This window comes from Tenrec ecaudatus, chromosome 6 (assembly GCF_050624435.1).
Source record: "Tenrec ecaudatus isolate mTenEca1 chromosome 6, mTenEca1.hap1, whole genome shotgun sequence".
Taxonomy (NCBI): Eukaryota; Metazoa; Chordata; class Mammalia; order Afrosoricida; family Tenrecidae; genus Tenrec; species Tenrec ecaudatus.
The window spans coordinates 22,535,682-22,552,196 of record NC_134535.1 but is presented as its reverse complement, the minus strand read 5'-3'; the positions used below and the strand labels follow the sequence as shown (position 1 = coordinate 22,552,196).

At 45.1% G+C, this 16,515-nt stretch overlaps 1 protein-coding gene across 1 annotated transcript in view; it reads left to right on the top strand.

The window, feature by feature from the left end:
• The first annotated feature begins 1,171 nt into the window (after window positions 1-1,171).
• Window positions 1,172-16,515, top strand: part of STAB2 (stabilin 2) — a 165,884-nt gene continuing 150,540 nt past the window's right edge. Inside the window, exons 1-3 of the mRNA XM_075552708.1 lie at window positions 1,172-1,249; window positions 7,511-7,644; window positions 10,089-10,204. Coding sequence (XP_075408823.1) covers window positions 1,172-1,249; window positions 7,511-7,644; window positions 10,089-10,204 — 328 coding nt within the window. The remainder of the gene's footprint in view (window positions 1,250-7,510; window positions 7,645-10,088; window positions 10,205-16,515) is intronic.

The following is a 16,515-nucleotide window of genomic DNA, read 5'->3' as shown; positions in this document are numbered from 1 at the left end:
CACTATATCAATAGGATGGGGACACCACCCGCTATCTAGACTTCATGCAGTGATTGTGATAGGTCTGTCGGTAGAGACTTTCATGTTGTTACGATGATGGGCCCATGTCAGCAGAGCTTCCAGACTAGGAAGAAAGACTAAGAAGAAAATCCCCGTGGTCGATCTGCTTCTGAAAATCACAATGTCCGGATCCACAACTGAGCTTGGGAATGGCACCGGACCAGGTAGAATTTTGCTTTCCTTTACTTTGCTACTTCTGAGGTCACCATGAGTCAGGTCAAGCAACACGACTAACAACAGAAGAGGTCTCTGTGTTCTGCTGGGAGAGGGACAGAGACAAAGGCTGTGTCCCTGTCCTCAAGGACATCACTATGTAGCACAGGAAACCATGGATTGTGATCGAGGTGACTGGGCTTCCGTGGCATTGTGTGCACTTGCTGGGATGACATGGAGGCATGTGGGAGGAAGATCTGAGACCTTACAGGACAAGATGAGAATGGCAGGCTCAGTCACTGGCTACTGATGAGACATGGAAGAAGAGAAAGACGTGTCTAAACCAAAGATACGTTCTACAAAGATCCCATCCTTTGTAATAGATGTTTGCGAACTGCCTGGGTGAGACCACCCCTACCCACCCTCCCAGGCAGGAACAGCCCTCTGTGGGGTTCTCTCTGAGCCTAGGGCCGTGACTGCTGATAGGAACTCCCACAATGACTGGCTGCCGACAAGTGTGCAGTTAGAAGGAGCAGCCTGCACATTGTCTGTGGCTTTGTGGTGTAAATGCTAGTGTAGCAGTAGGCCCAGGAGGGGTAGGCAGAACCAGCAGAGATGGGGAGGCAGGCAGCTGTCACTGGAGACACAGGACACACCAATCTCAGGTCGTGGTTCTGCCACCGCCCCTACAGGATATCCTGCCATTCACAGGATGCATATATACACCACTGAGGGGCTGGTCTGATTTCACTAAGACCCCTGGATTTGGCCATTTTTCCTGTCAAGAGGCAGGCCTCACATATCTGCTGGCTCGACCCAGAAAAAGGAAGGGGGAGAGCATTGAGACACAAACATTGCAATGAGAAAGAATTTACTGGAAGTTCATGAACTGTCTTTAAAATAGATAAAGAGTCCTGGCAGGGGCCTGGCACGGTGAGAGAGCACAAAGTTTCTCACCATGCTCCAACACCTCATCATTTTTACCCTTGGATTAGTTGGACAGAATTTCTGCTCCCTGGCTGGAATTACAGGGCAGGTAAGAGAACGCTTTTTTAATATCCTACATCTATATCTTTTTTTAATGTACCTTTTCAGGATGTGTGTGAAACCTTGTCGCTTGCTTGGGTGGTCATGGGTCTTGTCTGGGCTTCAGGACATGAAGCAAACGGTGGCCCAAGATCTTTCAGGAGGTTTGCGGTTCCAGCTAGTTCTATTCTTGTGCTAAAGTACTGCCCTCAGGTTCTCTGGATTTCATGGGAACCGCCCTCTTTCTATGGTGGCTTTGGGTCTCCTCTCTTTGGTTTGTTTTCATCAGCTCATTGCTGGGGACAACTCCCATGCCACATCCCCAAAGAGAAGTCACATGGATGTGGAGAGGGATCCCCCGAGGGTGCCAGGGGTGTGCATTCTCAGCTGTTCACCAAAAGTCTGGTGGTTTGAACCCACGGGTGCGCTGCTTGTGTAAAGCTGACAGCCAAGGAAACCTGGCGGAGCTCAGGTCTGCTCGGTAACACCCCGGGGCCAGGAGTCTGAAAGACTCAATGACAGTGGGTTGGGTTGGGTTCCTTTGGAGAGCTGTGTTCTGGGGGATTCAAGGAGCATGGGTATCGGAGAGATTTGTAAATATTCCCTCTCCCTTGCACAAGTTGACCCCCAGTCGTGTTCACAGGGCTCTCAGACCAGGACTCTGGGCAGCCTCACCCAGAAACATCACCCTAAAGCCAAGCTGAGCATCAGATCTGAGGGAGGAGGCCAGCCAAGGGGAGGGGTGAGAGTGAGGTGGAAGCTGATTGGGCAGTGGGAGGGTTGTTTGAATGCGTTCCACACGGCATGACTACTGCTCGTTTAATAATAAGATTTAAACATGCTTCTGTGACTGCTCTTGGCAGCCTGTTTTCCAACACCAAGTTCACTCCAGTTGGCCGGACTCTGATAGTGCTTCCCATGAAAGCAATGGGAGATGGAGGTGGCATAATGGTTAAACTCACTCTCTCTAGTCAGTCGGGTAGGAGCGAGTTTGCGCGGGGACTTTCCTCGGCTCATTTAACAAGTCTTTCCTAAGGATCATCACCAAATGCCACAATGTGCTAGTTGACCATGAGCAAGCTGCCTAACCCCTTGGAGCTTCATGTTTCTTACCTGATGTAGTTGTTGCTACGTGTTGTCATAGTGACCTGGAGGACTGGGTGGAAATATCCCCATAGGGATTTCTAAGCTGTAATCTTAGAAAAGAGAGTCTTCCTCCTTTGGGCCGCACCTCCACTTTACCAACGATGCTGTCGCTCAGGTTAACGTGTCCACAGTAGGTGAGACCGAGTCTCGCCATGAGTGGAAGTTATCAGCATTATCATGACCACGGAGTGTTTTATTCCAGTCCAGGAAGCGGGCTTCACTGACGTGTCAAACGGAGTTTGCTTTTCAGAGGGAGCAAGTTTGTAAAAGGGTCCTGGTGATGTCGTAGGTTACCTGATGGGTTGATAATCATGAAGGCAGCAGTTCATGACCAAGAAGCTCTTTACTCCCATCACGATGTACAGTCTTTGAACGTGACAGGAGCCATTCTCACCTGTCCTATAGGGCCAGTAGAAGTCAGAAACATTTTCTTTCTACTTGAGCCCTTGATATCAGCTCATTTCTCACCCCATCCCACCCCCTCCCTTATGATTGCTTGATCATTTATAAATTTCTTTCATGTCTTACACCGACCGCTGTCTCCCTTTTACCCACTTTTCTGTTGTTCATCCCCCTGGGATGGACTATATGGCGATCATTGTGATCAGTTCCCCCTTTATCCCCCACCTTTCCCTTACCCTCCTGGTATCTCTATTTTCATTATTGGTCCTGAGGGGTAGATCTGTCCTGGATTCCCTGTGTTTCCAGCTCTTATCTGTAACATTGTACATGCTCTGGTCTAGCCAGATTTGTAAGGTAGAATTGGGGTCATGATAGTAGAGGCTGGGGGCAGGGGTACAGAAAGCATTAAAGAACTAGAGGCAAGTTGTATGTTTTGTCAGTGCTATAATGGACCCTAATTGTCTCGTCTCTCTGTTTTGAAAGTGATGGTGGCAACATATGTACAAATGTGCTTGACACAATGGATGTTTGTATGGATTGTGATGAGAGCTATTAGAGCCCCCAATAAAATGATTTTTTTTAAAGAAGTCAGAAACAACTGGATAGCAGTGAGTATGAGTATGGGTGATAGAAGGAGGTATTGTCCTTGAAAAGGACAACCTGAAGGCCAAGGGGTTTTTTTAAAGGGAATATTAAATCTGATCTACAAAAAAATAAAAATTCCGGTGGTAAGGTCACTACATAGATGAGGGGGCTTCTAGAAGTTCCATTACCTTTTTTTTATCCCACAAATTTTTTTTATGTCCTCTTATTCTTATCTAAATGGAAATTCATAATGGAAAGAAAGCCAGAAAATCAGACCCATTTCCATCAAGTCAATTATGACTTATAGAAAAGCTGTGTAGAGTTTGAGGCTTTGTGAATCTGTATGGGAGGAGCCAGCCCCAACTTGGAGAGATGAGTGGGTGTGAACTGTGGATGATGAGGTTAACAGTCCACCACATACCCACCAGCACCACCAGGACTACCAGTGTAAGAGAAACGTAGAGGTCAAGTCATGACAGTTAAACAAGGTTAGTTAAAAATGTATTTAAAGATGGCCTTATCATTATTTCTTGAATAAAATGATTAATAAAGAATACTATTATTTCATAAAGACCTTTCTAGTAGTCCCCTCATGATTATCTTAGAACAAAAGGGGGTTGTTTTTCTATAGGCTACTGGGGTACATGGGAGAGAAAGGTCCTAGATGAGGAACCAGGAGAATCAGAAGACTATTAACTTACAGTGTGATCTTAGGCAAGTCCCTGACTCACCCCACACTCTCATTTCCATTTTCTCCGCCTTAAACTGGGGATGGCAGTACCTTCCCCATCCATCTTTAGGATACTGGTCAAATAAGATATTGCATTTGAAGTATACATGCCATCATGGTCTCTGAGAATGTATAATCTTCTGCAGAGAACATTCCATTTTCCAATGGACTTAGACAGAGTTGTGACATCTCCCGCTGGGCTGAGCCGAGGACTGGGGCTGAAGGGTGAGCTGAAGGGTGACCATGAAGGATGGAACATGAGCCCTGTCTGCCAGGGGTTCCTACGTGGAGAGAAAAGCCTAACAAAATGTGCTTCATGGGACTAACCACAAGAACAAGAGAAGTTGTGGGGGGGAGAAAAGATATGGGTGTAATGTAGTAGAAGACCCAAAATCAAACAGGATCTGGGACAATACACATTGTGTGTCAAAGAGGTAAAGGTAGGCATAAGGTGTTCAGTCCCTGTAGAAGGACATCATGTTTGGTAAAGTGAAGGAGCAGCAAAAAAGAAGGCCGTCCATGAGCTGGATGAACTGGTGGCAGCAACAATGGGCTCAGGCGTCGGAGCAATTGTGAGGCTGCCTCAGTGTGCCAGTCTCTTGTGAAAAAGGTCACTGTGGGTCAGAACCCACTCAATGGCACCCAACAGATACCTTCAGGACCAAGGGTGTGAGGGGCGATGCTGGGAGAGTGGAGGGCGAGTGGGTTGGAAAGGGGGAACTGATTACAGGGATCCACATGTGACCTCCTCCCTGGGAGAGGGATGGCAGAGAAGGGGGGGAAGGGAGACTCCGGATAGAGCAAGATATGACAAAATAACGATGTATAAATTACAAAGGGCACATGAGGGAGGGGGGAGCGGGGAGGGAGGGGGGAAAAAAAGAGGACCTGATGCAAAGGGCTTAAGTGGAGAGCAAATGTTTTGAGAATGATTGGGCGGGGAACGTATGGATGTGCTTTATACAATTGATGTATGTATATGTATGGATTGTGATAAGAGTTGTATGAGTCCCTAATAAAATGTAAAAAAAGAAAAGGAAAAAAATGGCACCCAACAACAACGATCAAGGAGGCAAGGAAAGGCACCAAGAAAACCACAGAGGTGAGGGTGGAGCAGACTTAGAAGAACCAGCATTTACAGCCTCTGGTATGTTATGTGTGTGCTATCCTATTGACAGCTCTGAAGACCCTGCGGAAAAAGAAGAACCCATTACCATCGAGTTGATTCCAAATCGTGGTGACTCAGTGTATTACAGAAAAGAACTGAGCTTCGTATGGCTTTCCACCATTCTTCCATGGTGCTATTGAATGGATTCAAACTCCCAGACTTTCAATTAGTTACAAACTAAGTCACTTGCACTACCCAAGGGCCATTATAAGCTTGAGGGTGTACATTAATATCTTCCTTTCATTGAAGACAGTGAAGAGTAAGAAATTCACTCAATGTTCTACACTTGTTGGGTATCCTCCATCGAGTCAGTTCTGGCGCATGGGGACCCTATGTACAGCAGAACGAAGCCCTACCCGGCCCTTCACCTGCCTTCCAATGGCTGCTATCTTGAAGCCAATTGGTGCAGCCACTGTGTTCATCCTCCACTTCAGCAAGCAGGATGTCCTTCTCCAAGGACTGGTCTCTCCTGACAATATGTCCAAGGTCCATAAGACAAAGTCTCACCATCCTTGCCTCCAAGGAACATTCTGGCTACACTTCTTCCAAGTCAGGTTTGTTTGTTCTTTTGGCAATCCATGGGGCTTTCAACATTCTTCACTGGCAGGATACTTCAAATGCATCGATTCTCCTTCAGGCCTCTTTGTTCAATGTTCAACCGTCACACGCACATGAAACAACTGAATTCTTCCTTCCGTGCCCTCAGTTCCTGGTCACAACGCTGTCTCCTGAAATGAGTGGCAGAATGCTGACGAGTTCATTTTGATGCAGTGTCTGTGTCTGTCTTCTTTCCATCCTCTTTTGATGCCTCCTGCATCACTCTATAAAATCACTCATAAAATCTTTCAGGAGGCAAGGTGACGACTGAATCTTTCTGGAGCTTTTCAGTTTAAGATATGCTGGGCATTTTCTGCCTTGGTGTTTTTCTACTCTAAGTGCCTTCAAATTTCATTATATGTGGCTTTGTCCTGTCAAGCTACCCTTTGAAATTTTCTGTTCGGATCATTGTGTTCATCATTTCTTCCAGTTGCCTTAGAAAATTTCAGTCTTTTTTAACACCCACCTTGATCTTTTCTTTTCTTTCCTGTCTTGCGAATGACCTTTTGCTTTTTTTCATAAATGGTGTCCTTCATGTCATCAGGTCCCTGCCATTAGTGTTCAATGCAACAAAGCTGTTCTTGAGATGGTCCACAAATTCAGGTGGGATAGACTCGACACTGGATTTTGGCTCTCGTGAACTGGCTTTCATCTTCTTCAGTTTCAACATGGACTTGCTTATGAGCAATTGGCAGTCTGGTCCATACTCAACTTTAGGCCTGATTTAGCTGCTGATACTAATTGTCCCCAGCATGTCTTCTCACAAATGTAATCAATTTGATTTCTGTGTATTCCATCTGGAGAAGTCATGTGTATAATCCAAGCCCTCTCCAGCTTCATTTCTGTCACCAACTCCTATTCCTTCCTCTTTATTTCCAACGTTTGCATTTCAATTGCCAATAATTATCAATGCATCTTGATTGCATATGTAATCAATTTCAGACTAAAGATGGTGGCAGAAGTCTTCAGTTTCTTCATCAGTAACTTTAGTAGTTAGTGCATCAATTTGAATAATAATTGTATTGACTGGATTTCCTTAAATGAGGATAGATATAATCCTATCACATACAGAATTATACTTCAAGGTAGATGTTGGAATGTCCCTTTTGACAGTGAATGCAACACCTTTCCTCTTAATGTTATCATTCCCAGCATAGTAAACCATATGATTTCCTGACTCAACATGGCCAATGTCAGTTTATTTCAGCTCACTAACACCTAGGATAGGAGCCCTGGTGACATGGTGGTTATGAGATGGGCTGCTAACTGCAAGGTCAGAAGTTCAAGACCACTAACCAGTCCAAGGAGAAAGATGGGGCTTTCTACTTTCATAAAGAGTTACAGTCTCAGAGATTCACAGGTGCAGTCTTATCCTGTCCGATAGTGTCATAAAGAGTTGGCATTGACTCAATGGTAGTGACTTTGGTTTGGTTTGGGTTCTTCCTTCACTCACAGCCATGGAAGCTATTGGTCCCAACATTCTCTCCAGATGGGGTGGAAAGCAATAGGTAAGTCCCTCCCGATAAATCTCTAGGCTAACCCTGCCATCCAAATGAAATGAAGCTAATAAGGAAGATCTGCCAATCGGACATTTTTGAAAGGCTTTGGTAATGGGAACTGAAGTTCTTTTTATGTTTACACAGGCAAACAGATGTGATATTAAGTCTCTCATGACAATTAGAACCGAATGCCGATCCTGCCCACTCAACTTTGGAACCAAGTGCCCAGATGGGTTTATCAAGATTACCAATGGCTCTGTGGGGGTTCGAGATTGCAGGTACTGGTTATTAGATACTAAGTATGCTTGACTGGAAAAATTCAGGAGATTTGGAATTTGAGTGGAAACTTTTAGTTTCAAAATCTACAAAACATTTCTATGAATTTTCTTACTCTAAGATTACACTGGGCCCAAATTTATGAGCTTGTGTCTGTAGCCTATGCTATTATTGATTAACATTTCCATACAACGCTGCTTGCACTACATTGCCCTTCTTGTTTTGTAAATCTGACTTTTGTGTCATGCAGAAAGAAGTCTAGCCTTGGGTCCAACAGTCATGTCACAACTAGCTGTGGGTCCTGATATTGTAAGCCCCGAAAGAAGGGGAAGCAAGAGAACTACTATGTGGCTGCATTTTACACGGGTGCTGCAATCCTGAGGACTTCTTAGAATTCAAAACTCTTGTAAATCCAGACAATCTTTCAAAAGACGTCAGGCAGGCTCTGTTCATCAGCTCAAAGTGCAGCCAGGAAGTCAGACACAGTGTTTCTTTTACCCAGTCTACTCGGCAACACTTCAGTTTTGTTTTTATTCAGAAATGAATTAGTCATGTTTTTATTTTGCATAAAATGAGACCTTGCCACACTGTTACAAACCATGCTCACTTACCATGACAGCATGGTATTTTAAAACCAATAGTGACTTCTTCCAATATTAGCTGACCTGGAGTTACCAAGTATAAGGACTGATTGGCCAATCAATGATCCAAAGGGGCACATACTTGCCATCAATTTCTCTTAGAACGTACATCAGAAAGAGTCATGTAGCACTCCGGGTTGAAGTTACATGATTGCTTTCCTGAGAACTCTTTTCTCCTGACTAATGTTTCATTGATAGCTAAGGGAGCACTTGGTTATAGCCCACTCAATCCCAACTCTCTCTCTCTCTCTCTCTCTCTCTCTCTCTCTCTCTCTCTCTCTCTCTCTCTCTCTCTCTCTCTCTCTCACACACACACACACACACACACACACACACACACACACACACACGATAAAATCACTGCATCCAGTCTCCATGTTTTAGAATTGAAAACTTAACTCTGTCCTTCATTTATATTGTAACAGACCCACGTTTGGTTTTTGAGGGAACATTGGCTCTGCCCCTCAACTCTCTGTTTACTTTCCTTTATGAAAAGATGCCTGTACCCAAATTCTCAGCCTTTCAAAGAAAAGATTCCCCTGTTCCCACCTCGACTGCCCACAAAATACATTGTTCTGCCCTTATCAACGATGTCCCATGGGCTAGCTCAGGAGTATAACCTTAAAGGTACTAGCTGCAATGTTGATCAAATGTCCAGTAGAAAAGAAACTATATTACTGGAGGATTGTTTTTAGACAGTTCAGTGTCTAGCCCGGAGACCAGTCTTTACTACAAAGATCCACGTAAACAGACGATAGCCGTTAGCCTCCATAGAATTGTTACTCCACAACTGTACTTGGGCCGCTACAAGAAGCTCTTCTAAGGAGCCGGGATGATGTCTCCCATGAGAGCGTAGTGGCAAGTGGCTCGCGCCATGACACCACCTCTGCCACAGAAAGTTCTAAATCGACATGAAGTGCAATCAAGGCGCTACTCACAGGAAGCGATCAATTTTTTCATTCCACAGATAATGTAACTCTTGCATGTATTGCTAGGATATTTAGTGTCTAGTTTGCACCCCACCTCTAGCATATGCCTCTGACTTAACATCATTTATCTACCAACTTGATTTCTGACAACTGCTTAGATATTTTACCCCTATTTTCATCATGCCTTGATTGTTAAATTACTTATCATTTAAAATCATTTTGATTTTTATTCTACTTACAAAGCCAAATGTTTTATACATATTTATGTGCATGTATGTATATCTATAACTTATAATAATATCTATTAATCTAGGTAAGTCGCTCTAACAGACTTGTGGGATAGTGTAACACAGGAGAGAGGAGTCGGGGAGGTCATAAATAGTAATTAGGTTTCAGATGCTCACACTTCCCAGAGAGAGGCAGTACTGCATGCCATGACTCATGGTCACACAGGAGTTTGCACCTGGTGAAAAGATAACAAGTTGACATTGGAAGAGAAGGATGGTGCAGGGCCAGAAGGATGGGGCTAGCTAGGAAGTGTGGACTTCCTAGGAATTGGGCATTTGCCGTTATTCCCCAGACTCTGTGAGCACAGGGCTGTCTCAAGTTGCTGAGTACCTGGGCCTAGGGTGCCGAGCATGGGTACATCGTTTATAGTGGTCCAGGAGTGTGAGAACCTAGTAATGAGCATAATAGCTGCTCATAACGGAGAATGGATTGGCCTTCATCCGAAGCCTCAAAACGGTGTCAAGATATCATCTTAAGGAAATAACGCTTCGTAAGTGTAAAGAATACATGAAAACCTAGGGCAACACTATCTCCTAGAATTGAGTGCATGACCTTGATCATGGTGGTCTTTCTCTCTTCACCCTCAAGGTACACATTTGAGGTCAGAGACTACTCTCGAGCTCTCCCCGGATGCCGCCATCTCTGTAGGAAGGACTACGTGCAGCCTCAGTGTTGCCCGGGATACTGGGGCCCAGACTGCATGGGTAAGTGGTACACACTTTTCTTGGACTTTGATAGTTGCTTCTCAATGTTCTAGTCGTAATCCCTTGGGATGAAGGACGACTTATCAAAGAAGAATGTGAGTATCTTTTTCCAGAAAGTTCCATTTCTATCTATATGCACAAAGTCTTGTTTTGCCCTGTCAAGTTTTATAAAGAAATTTATTTTCATGAATTTACAAATCTCTCTTTAGAGGAAGTCTGTAACAAGTCAGAGAAAGGGGCAATTTGAAGATATATATATATCCAAAGAAAAGTGAGAATCCTGGGCTATGCATTCTTTCAAGCAGGAAATTTGTTATAAATGCAGTCTCAAAAGCCAAAAAACCACTGCCATGGAGAGTCTATTCTGACTCATATGAGTGGCAACCAAGGACAGAGCAGCTTGTCCTTGGGGATCTCCGAGGTTGAAATTGTCTCTGGGAGCGGACAGCATCACCTTTGTCCTGCAGAATACCTGGTGGGTTGGAACTGCTGATGTTGTGATTAGCCGCCTGCCCATAACTCACTATGCCACCAGGGCTCCTTGCTCTCTCTGCGACCACAGTTATGAGTTTTTAACTGTCCTAGTTTTCTAGTGCTGCCACAACAGAAACACTACATGTGCATGGTTTAAACACAAAGGAATATTCTCTCTCAAGTTAAGGGGTTAGAAGTTCAAAGTCTACCTGAAAGGGAATACTTTCTCTCAGTGTCGGCGCTAAGGAATGTCCTTATCATTCATCTTTCCTTTGGGTCTAGGAGTTTCTCAGCTCAGGGACCCTGGGTCCAAAGGACCTGCTGCACTTCCAATTCTTCATTCTTGGTGGTAGTAGTTTCCTAAGCTCTTTGACGTCTCAAAAGAATTAACTCAAAGTGAAAGCTAAACCTGTAGATTGCTTGCTGCCTTATTAGCATCATTGCCACTGTCCCTGCTCCGTTAACACGAGACAGGTTAGGACTTAGAACACATAGGAAAGTGCCCCCTGATCTCAGAGTGGAAGATGCTTATAGGAATGCTGAAAATCACAGCCTAGGCAAGCTGACACATATTTTGGCGTGATGCACTTGCTCATGCTTTCAAGGTATCAAGGGATGTCCTGTGAGCATTCCGATGGAAAACCTTACCCTAGCCACAGTATTACCCTGATATTTCCCCTGTTAGACTTCTTTCTCTTAACTAAGCTCAGAAAAACATTCAAAGGAACATGGTTTGGATCCCTCAGGGATGCCAAACTGCCACTCTTGCGTGGTGTAAACCAAGGGGCATGGAAGTAGATAGACCCTGTTGGAGCACACATCGAGAAACAGAGCTTCCTACTGGGACATTTTGGCTTCATAAAGATTTCCATGAGTTTTTAGCAATACTTGTTTTTATTTATCCTTGCATTTTGGATTTTTTTTCATTTTATTTTTCCATACAGATTTTAAATAACAGAGCCTACACTGTGGGTAAAATGCTGTTTCCTGCTTCTTCTTTTTTTCCCAAAGTAATGACTAAATGAATAATAATCCACCAAAAATCAAACCCATGGCCTAATATCAAGTCAACCCTAGAAGAGAGAGTAGAACTTCTCCCGGGTTTTCTGAAACTGTAAACTTGTATGGAAGCGAAGAGCCTCAACTTTCTTCTGAGCAGCAGCTAATGGGTTGAAATTGCATTTTTGGCTGTAGTTAGCAGCCGTAAGCACAGCTCACACCTCATCCATTCAACATGATTTCCAGGGGATCTGTGAGAGGTTCCGGTGGCCCCAGACAGACTCCACTTTGTAGCATCACTATGTACAATGGACTGAAGAATGTTCTGTTGGGACCCCTTCGATTTTTGTGGGCTGTTTTCCATAATTAGATCGCCAGAGTTTTCTTCCCAGTTCATCTTGGTCTGGCCCTCCACTAAAACCTGTCCAGTATCATAGCCACAGGTGGTCTTCCCCAGACAGATGGGCAGTAACTGACTAACAGGTGCATTGGCCGGTAATTAAATCCATGTCTGCTGCATACGAGGTGAGAATTCTGTGATCAAGACACAATATTTAATACTTTGAGAGGCCCTTATAATGTGATTTAATACTTAGAACATTTTACATAGATATGCCTATCCTCCGTTTGAATATTAGGACTTAAAGGCTCAGAAGGGTTATCGTTCACTGAGTTCTCTTGGGCTCTAAGTGATACAAGCAGGTTCAAGGTCAGCACTGCCCTGTGTCCCACTGCTGAAAAAGAGACCCTCAAAACTGGGTTCCAAATTCCCTTTTGATAGTCATGTCCTTCCAGCCAATGTCTGGATGATGGCCCTTGCCCTGCAAAAGTCCAGGGTTCAGGGTTTAGAATATTCTGGCCTTGCTCTCTGTGTTAGTCTAGGTTGACTAGAGAAACAAATTCATAGACACTCATATGTTCATAAGAAAGACCTTTATATAAAGAATAATATTAAGAAAACATCCTAGCCCAGTCCAGATCAAGTCCATGAGTCTGATATTAGCCCATATGTCTGATACCAATCTACAAAGTCCTCTTCAGCCTCATGAAACACACACCATGATGCCAAATGCAGGAAGACCACAGGCCAGTGGGTGGGAAATCTTGAGGACCCAGTGGCAGTAGAGGCATCTCATCACTGGCAGGGGTCTCCACATGGCTCCTTCAGATCCAGGGCTCTAGCTTAGCTCCATGTGTCTTCTCCACAGAAATGTCTCATAGGGAGTGAGCATTTATCTTGCCTCCAGCGAGCTATTTATCTCCTTAGCACCTCCAAATGAGGTCATCAAGGTGCAACCTGATTGACGGGCTAAACTCCACCCCTTCACTCTTCAATCTCAAATTGACAACACATTGTGTAACCACCACCCCCTCTGTAACTCACTCTGTGCTCGATTTCACCCCAGAGTGTGATTCGAAGCACACCAGGGACAAGCCCACAGATGTGACATCCTTTAAAGCTATTAACCCCAACTCCCACATTGTGAGGACTGGATATTCACTCCAGCGTTAGTTTAGCATCAAATGTGGTCACCATGACAGCCAGCTTTCGTAGACTCCTGATAGAACCGAAAGTACCTTGAGCTTTCCTTTTCTTGTTTTCTAACTCGCCAAAATTAATTTGTGACTCTAGTATGGGAAACACACTCTAGATGAGAAAAGCCTTGGTCCAAAACTCAGTATGAAAGCCACCATCCCCAATAATATGGCTCACAAAGGACAAACGAAGCCTGGGCCCGCTCCTAAGAGCCCTAGGTTTGAAGGAACTCTATCACTCATTGGTTTGGGAAGTCATTTCCTGCTCAGACTCCGTATCTGACAGATGTGGGTTAAAAGACCTCTAGCATAAAGACTCTAACGTGTTAACAGAGTGAACATAGTCAGAAAGATTGAGCTCATTCGTTGGAAATAGATCCCCAACAAAGAAGGCCCTTGTTGAATGTTTTAAAAAAATAAGTGAATGAATGCACCCCGGTACTGAAAGATGAATAAAATAGCACCTTTTCTCTGAGTCCTGATTAGAGAGAAGGGTGGCTTATAAAGGGGGATGGTGGGGCATCGGGGGTCCCATGGTAGAATTCTCATCTTCTTTGAGGGAAACGCACATGTGATTCCCAGGCAACATGCCCCATCCTACACAGCCACCACCTGTGTGTCAGTGGGCCCACGATGGTGCTGAGCAGGGCTCAGTGTCACTTGCAGACTAAGATAGGCTAGGGACCAAGAGTTGGAGATCTGCTTCCAAAAATAAGCCAGTAAACACTGGTGCTCACAGCAGCCCAGGATGGGGCAGTGTCTGGTTCCGTCGTTCATGGGACGTGAGTTGAAAGTATGGAGTCATTGGTCCGCATCTAATGAAAACAACAAGCTTGCAAAACGTGAGCATGCAAACAGGGCCCCCAAGTCCTGCCTGATTCCACTTTACCGCGCTGTGCTCTTGAGCAGGTGAACGTGTCTGATCCAAACACCAATGAGTCTGAAAGGTCTCTGAATGCTCAGGCATTTCCTTCTGATAGAGCTCAAGGCCAGAGAAGCAAAACATGGAAACCAAGGCCATTATTTCTGCTGTCCCCTCCTGGGGGCAAGGGGACACTTCCCGTTATCTTCATCTGGCAAACATACTACATGTCTCAAAAAGCTTCCTTCCTGGAGCTCAGGCAAGAGATCTGTCCTCTGCTGGGCTGTGCCTTTTACCTCTTGTCAGTGCGATGACAAATGGGGGTCTGCCTATCGCTTTACATTTCCGCCAAGATAGGCCAGTTGGGAGCTGCTGACACGTGCCCGTCTCTCTCACTGAGGAAGCACATTCCAAAGCTGCCAAACACCCTGTGTCTGAGGCAAGGGCAGCAGCCACCTCCCTTTGTGTAGTTTTGTCTTGTTTTGCTTTGTTTTAATTGCGGCCAAAATACACACATCACTCTCCGATGCAACTATTTCTGCATATAACGCAGTGACCTTAATTACGTTCTTCGTGCTGTGTGACCCTGGGCACTACCTTGTTGGCCACCATTCACCGAAGGGCCATGCCCCTTAAGCAAACCTCCCTGCCCCCTTTCTTCGTCTCTCTGCTCCCTGGTAGCCATGAATCATCTTGGGTTTCTATAGAGTTGCGTATTTGAGGTGAGTGAGATCATATGGCAGTTTTCCTTGGACCGCTTGTATATTTCACTCAGCAGAATGTTTTTCAAGGTTCATCCATATTGTGCTAAGCATATGAACTTCTTTTGTCATGCATGGAAAAAATACATCCCTACCCAACCCCTTTGACTATTCAAATCTTATTTTAATTATCTCTTATTCAAATTCTAAAATAAGTACCTAATCTCTACGGAAAGCTTGGAAAACACAGGCCAAGTTTATATATATCCCTATCACCTGTCACCTTTTAAAATGTAGGAAACATGAATTTTAACTTAGAGGGGGAAAAAAAGTCCATCCTGCCAGGAGAAGGTGTTTCCATCAGGAGAATGCGATGCTCCCTAATTAAAAGTGGTACTGCACCGTCACATCTGCATACGGAATCTTCCCTCATTAGCACAGAAACGTATTTTTAAACCTTGAGGATGAGATCACATTTGAGCGACCAGAATTCTGTTTGAGGTGGAATAGACAGCCTCGTCTGGGACATCCGGTTCTTCTTTTTCCACCACCAGTGTTAGCGCCAAGCATAGAAAACGTGTGACGGGGAGAGCCATAGCGTAACCATGGCAACGCCCACCCGACCACTGCAATGGGGACTGGTGGACGTTTACCTCTTAGTGACCAGCACGGTCGAATCACCAACAGTCAGTAATTGCAACGTGTGTGTGTGTGTGCGCGCGCGCTCTTGTCCTAACCTCCCTCCTGTCCCTTGCCACTCTCTGCACCAGTTACAAATGCTGCACTTCGTGGGTTCAAAACCACACCCCCTTGGGCTCATCCCTTTTTTCTTTGGGTGGCAGAGCATACTGAGTTCACCTCGGGAGCATCTTCCACATCGATCTCCCAGGCAGACGATTCCCACCAGAGCTATAAATGGCAGCCAGGACACGGTTTCTGCCTAGCAGTGTCAGCCTCGCTCTTAAACAGATGGTGACATGCGAGAGGCGCCTGCAGCGCTCCTTGAGGGAGAGCGAGGTTGAGGGAGGTCCCCGGCCTCTCGCTGGGCAGGAAGTTGGTTATCTTCTTTTACCTTACCGAAGCAGAACGGCCATGATTTGCTGACAGCTCATCATGGTGAGGCCCCCTCCTGGGTAAGGAAAGTTACGTGCAAGGGACCCCTGAGTAGTGCTGACCAAGAGGAAATGTGATATTGGCCTAAGATCGCTTTCTCAGCGGCTTGACCTCACCAAGCCCTGGGAATGTGTCCGGAGAGCAAATTCTGTGAGCTCTCACTCCCGACTGGCACTGAGAATGCCAATTTCGCCATCTTTTGTTTGAATGGGGGGGGGTCAGAGGTAATGGGGTCACACAAGTGGTTAAGATGGTCAGCTGCAAACCAGAAAGCTGGCTATCAGAGTCCACCCAAAGGTGCCTAGGAAGAAAGGGCTGGAAACCTAGTTTCAACAACAACAAAAATTAGCCGTCAAAAGTCCTTGTGGAACAGAGTTGGACTCTGAGGCACAGGGAGTCGCATGAGCCAGAATCCACTGATTCCGGGGAAACTAGTGGGAGCCATGGAGATGATGGGAAGGGATCTGAGATGCAGGAAAGTCGTCAACACTTCGGTACAGAGATTTTTGTGTGACAGAAAAGTCTATTTCATCATTTGCTAGACTTAATTCCAGCAAGTGCCAATGTTCCTTCCAGGGTTGGCCAGCTCATAAAGATCAAACATTTCTTGATCACCAGTCTATATG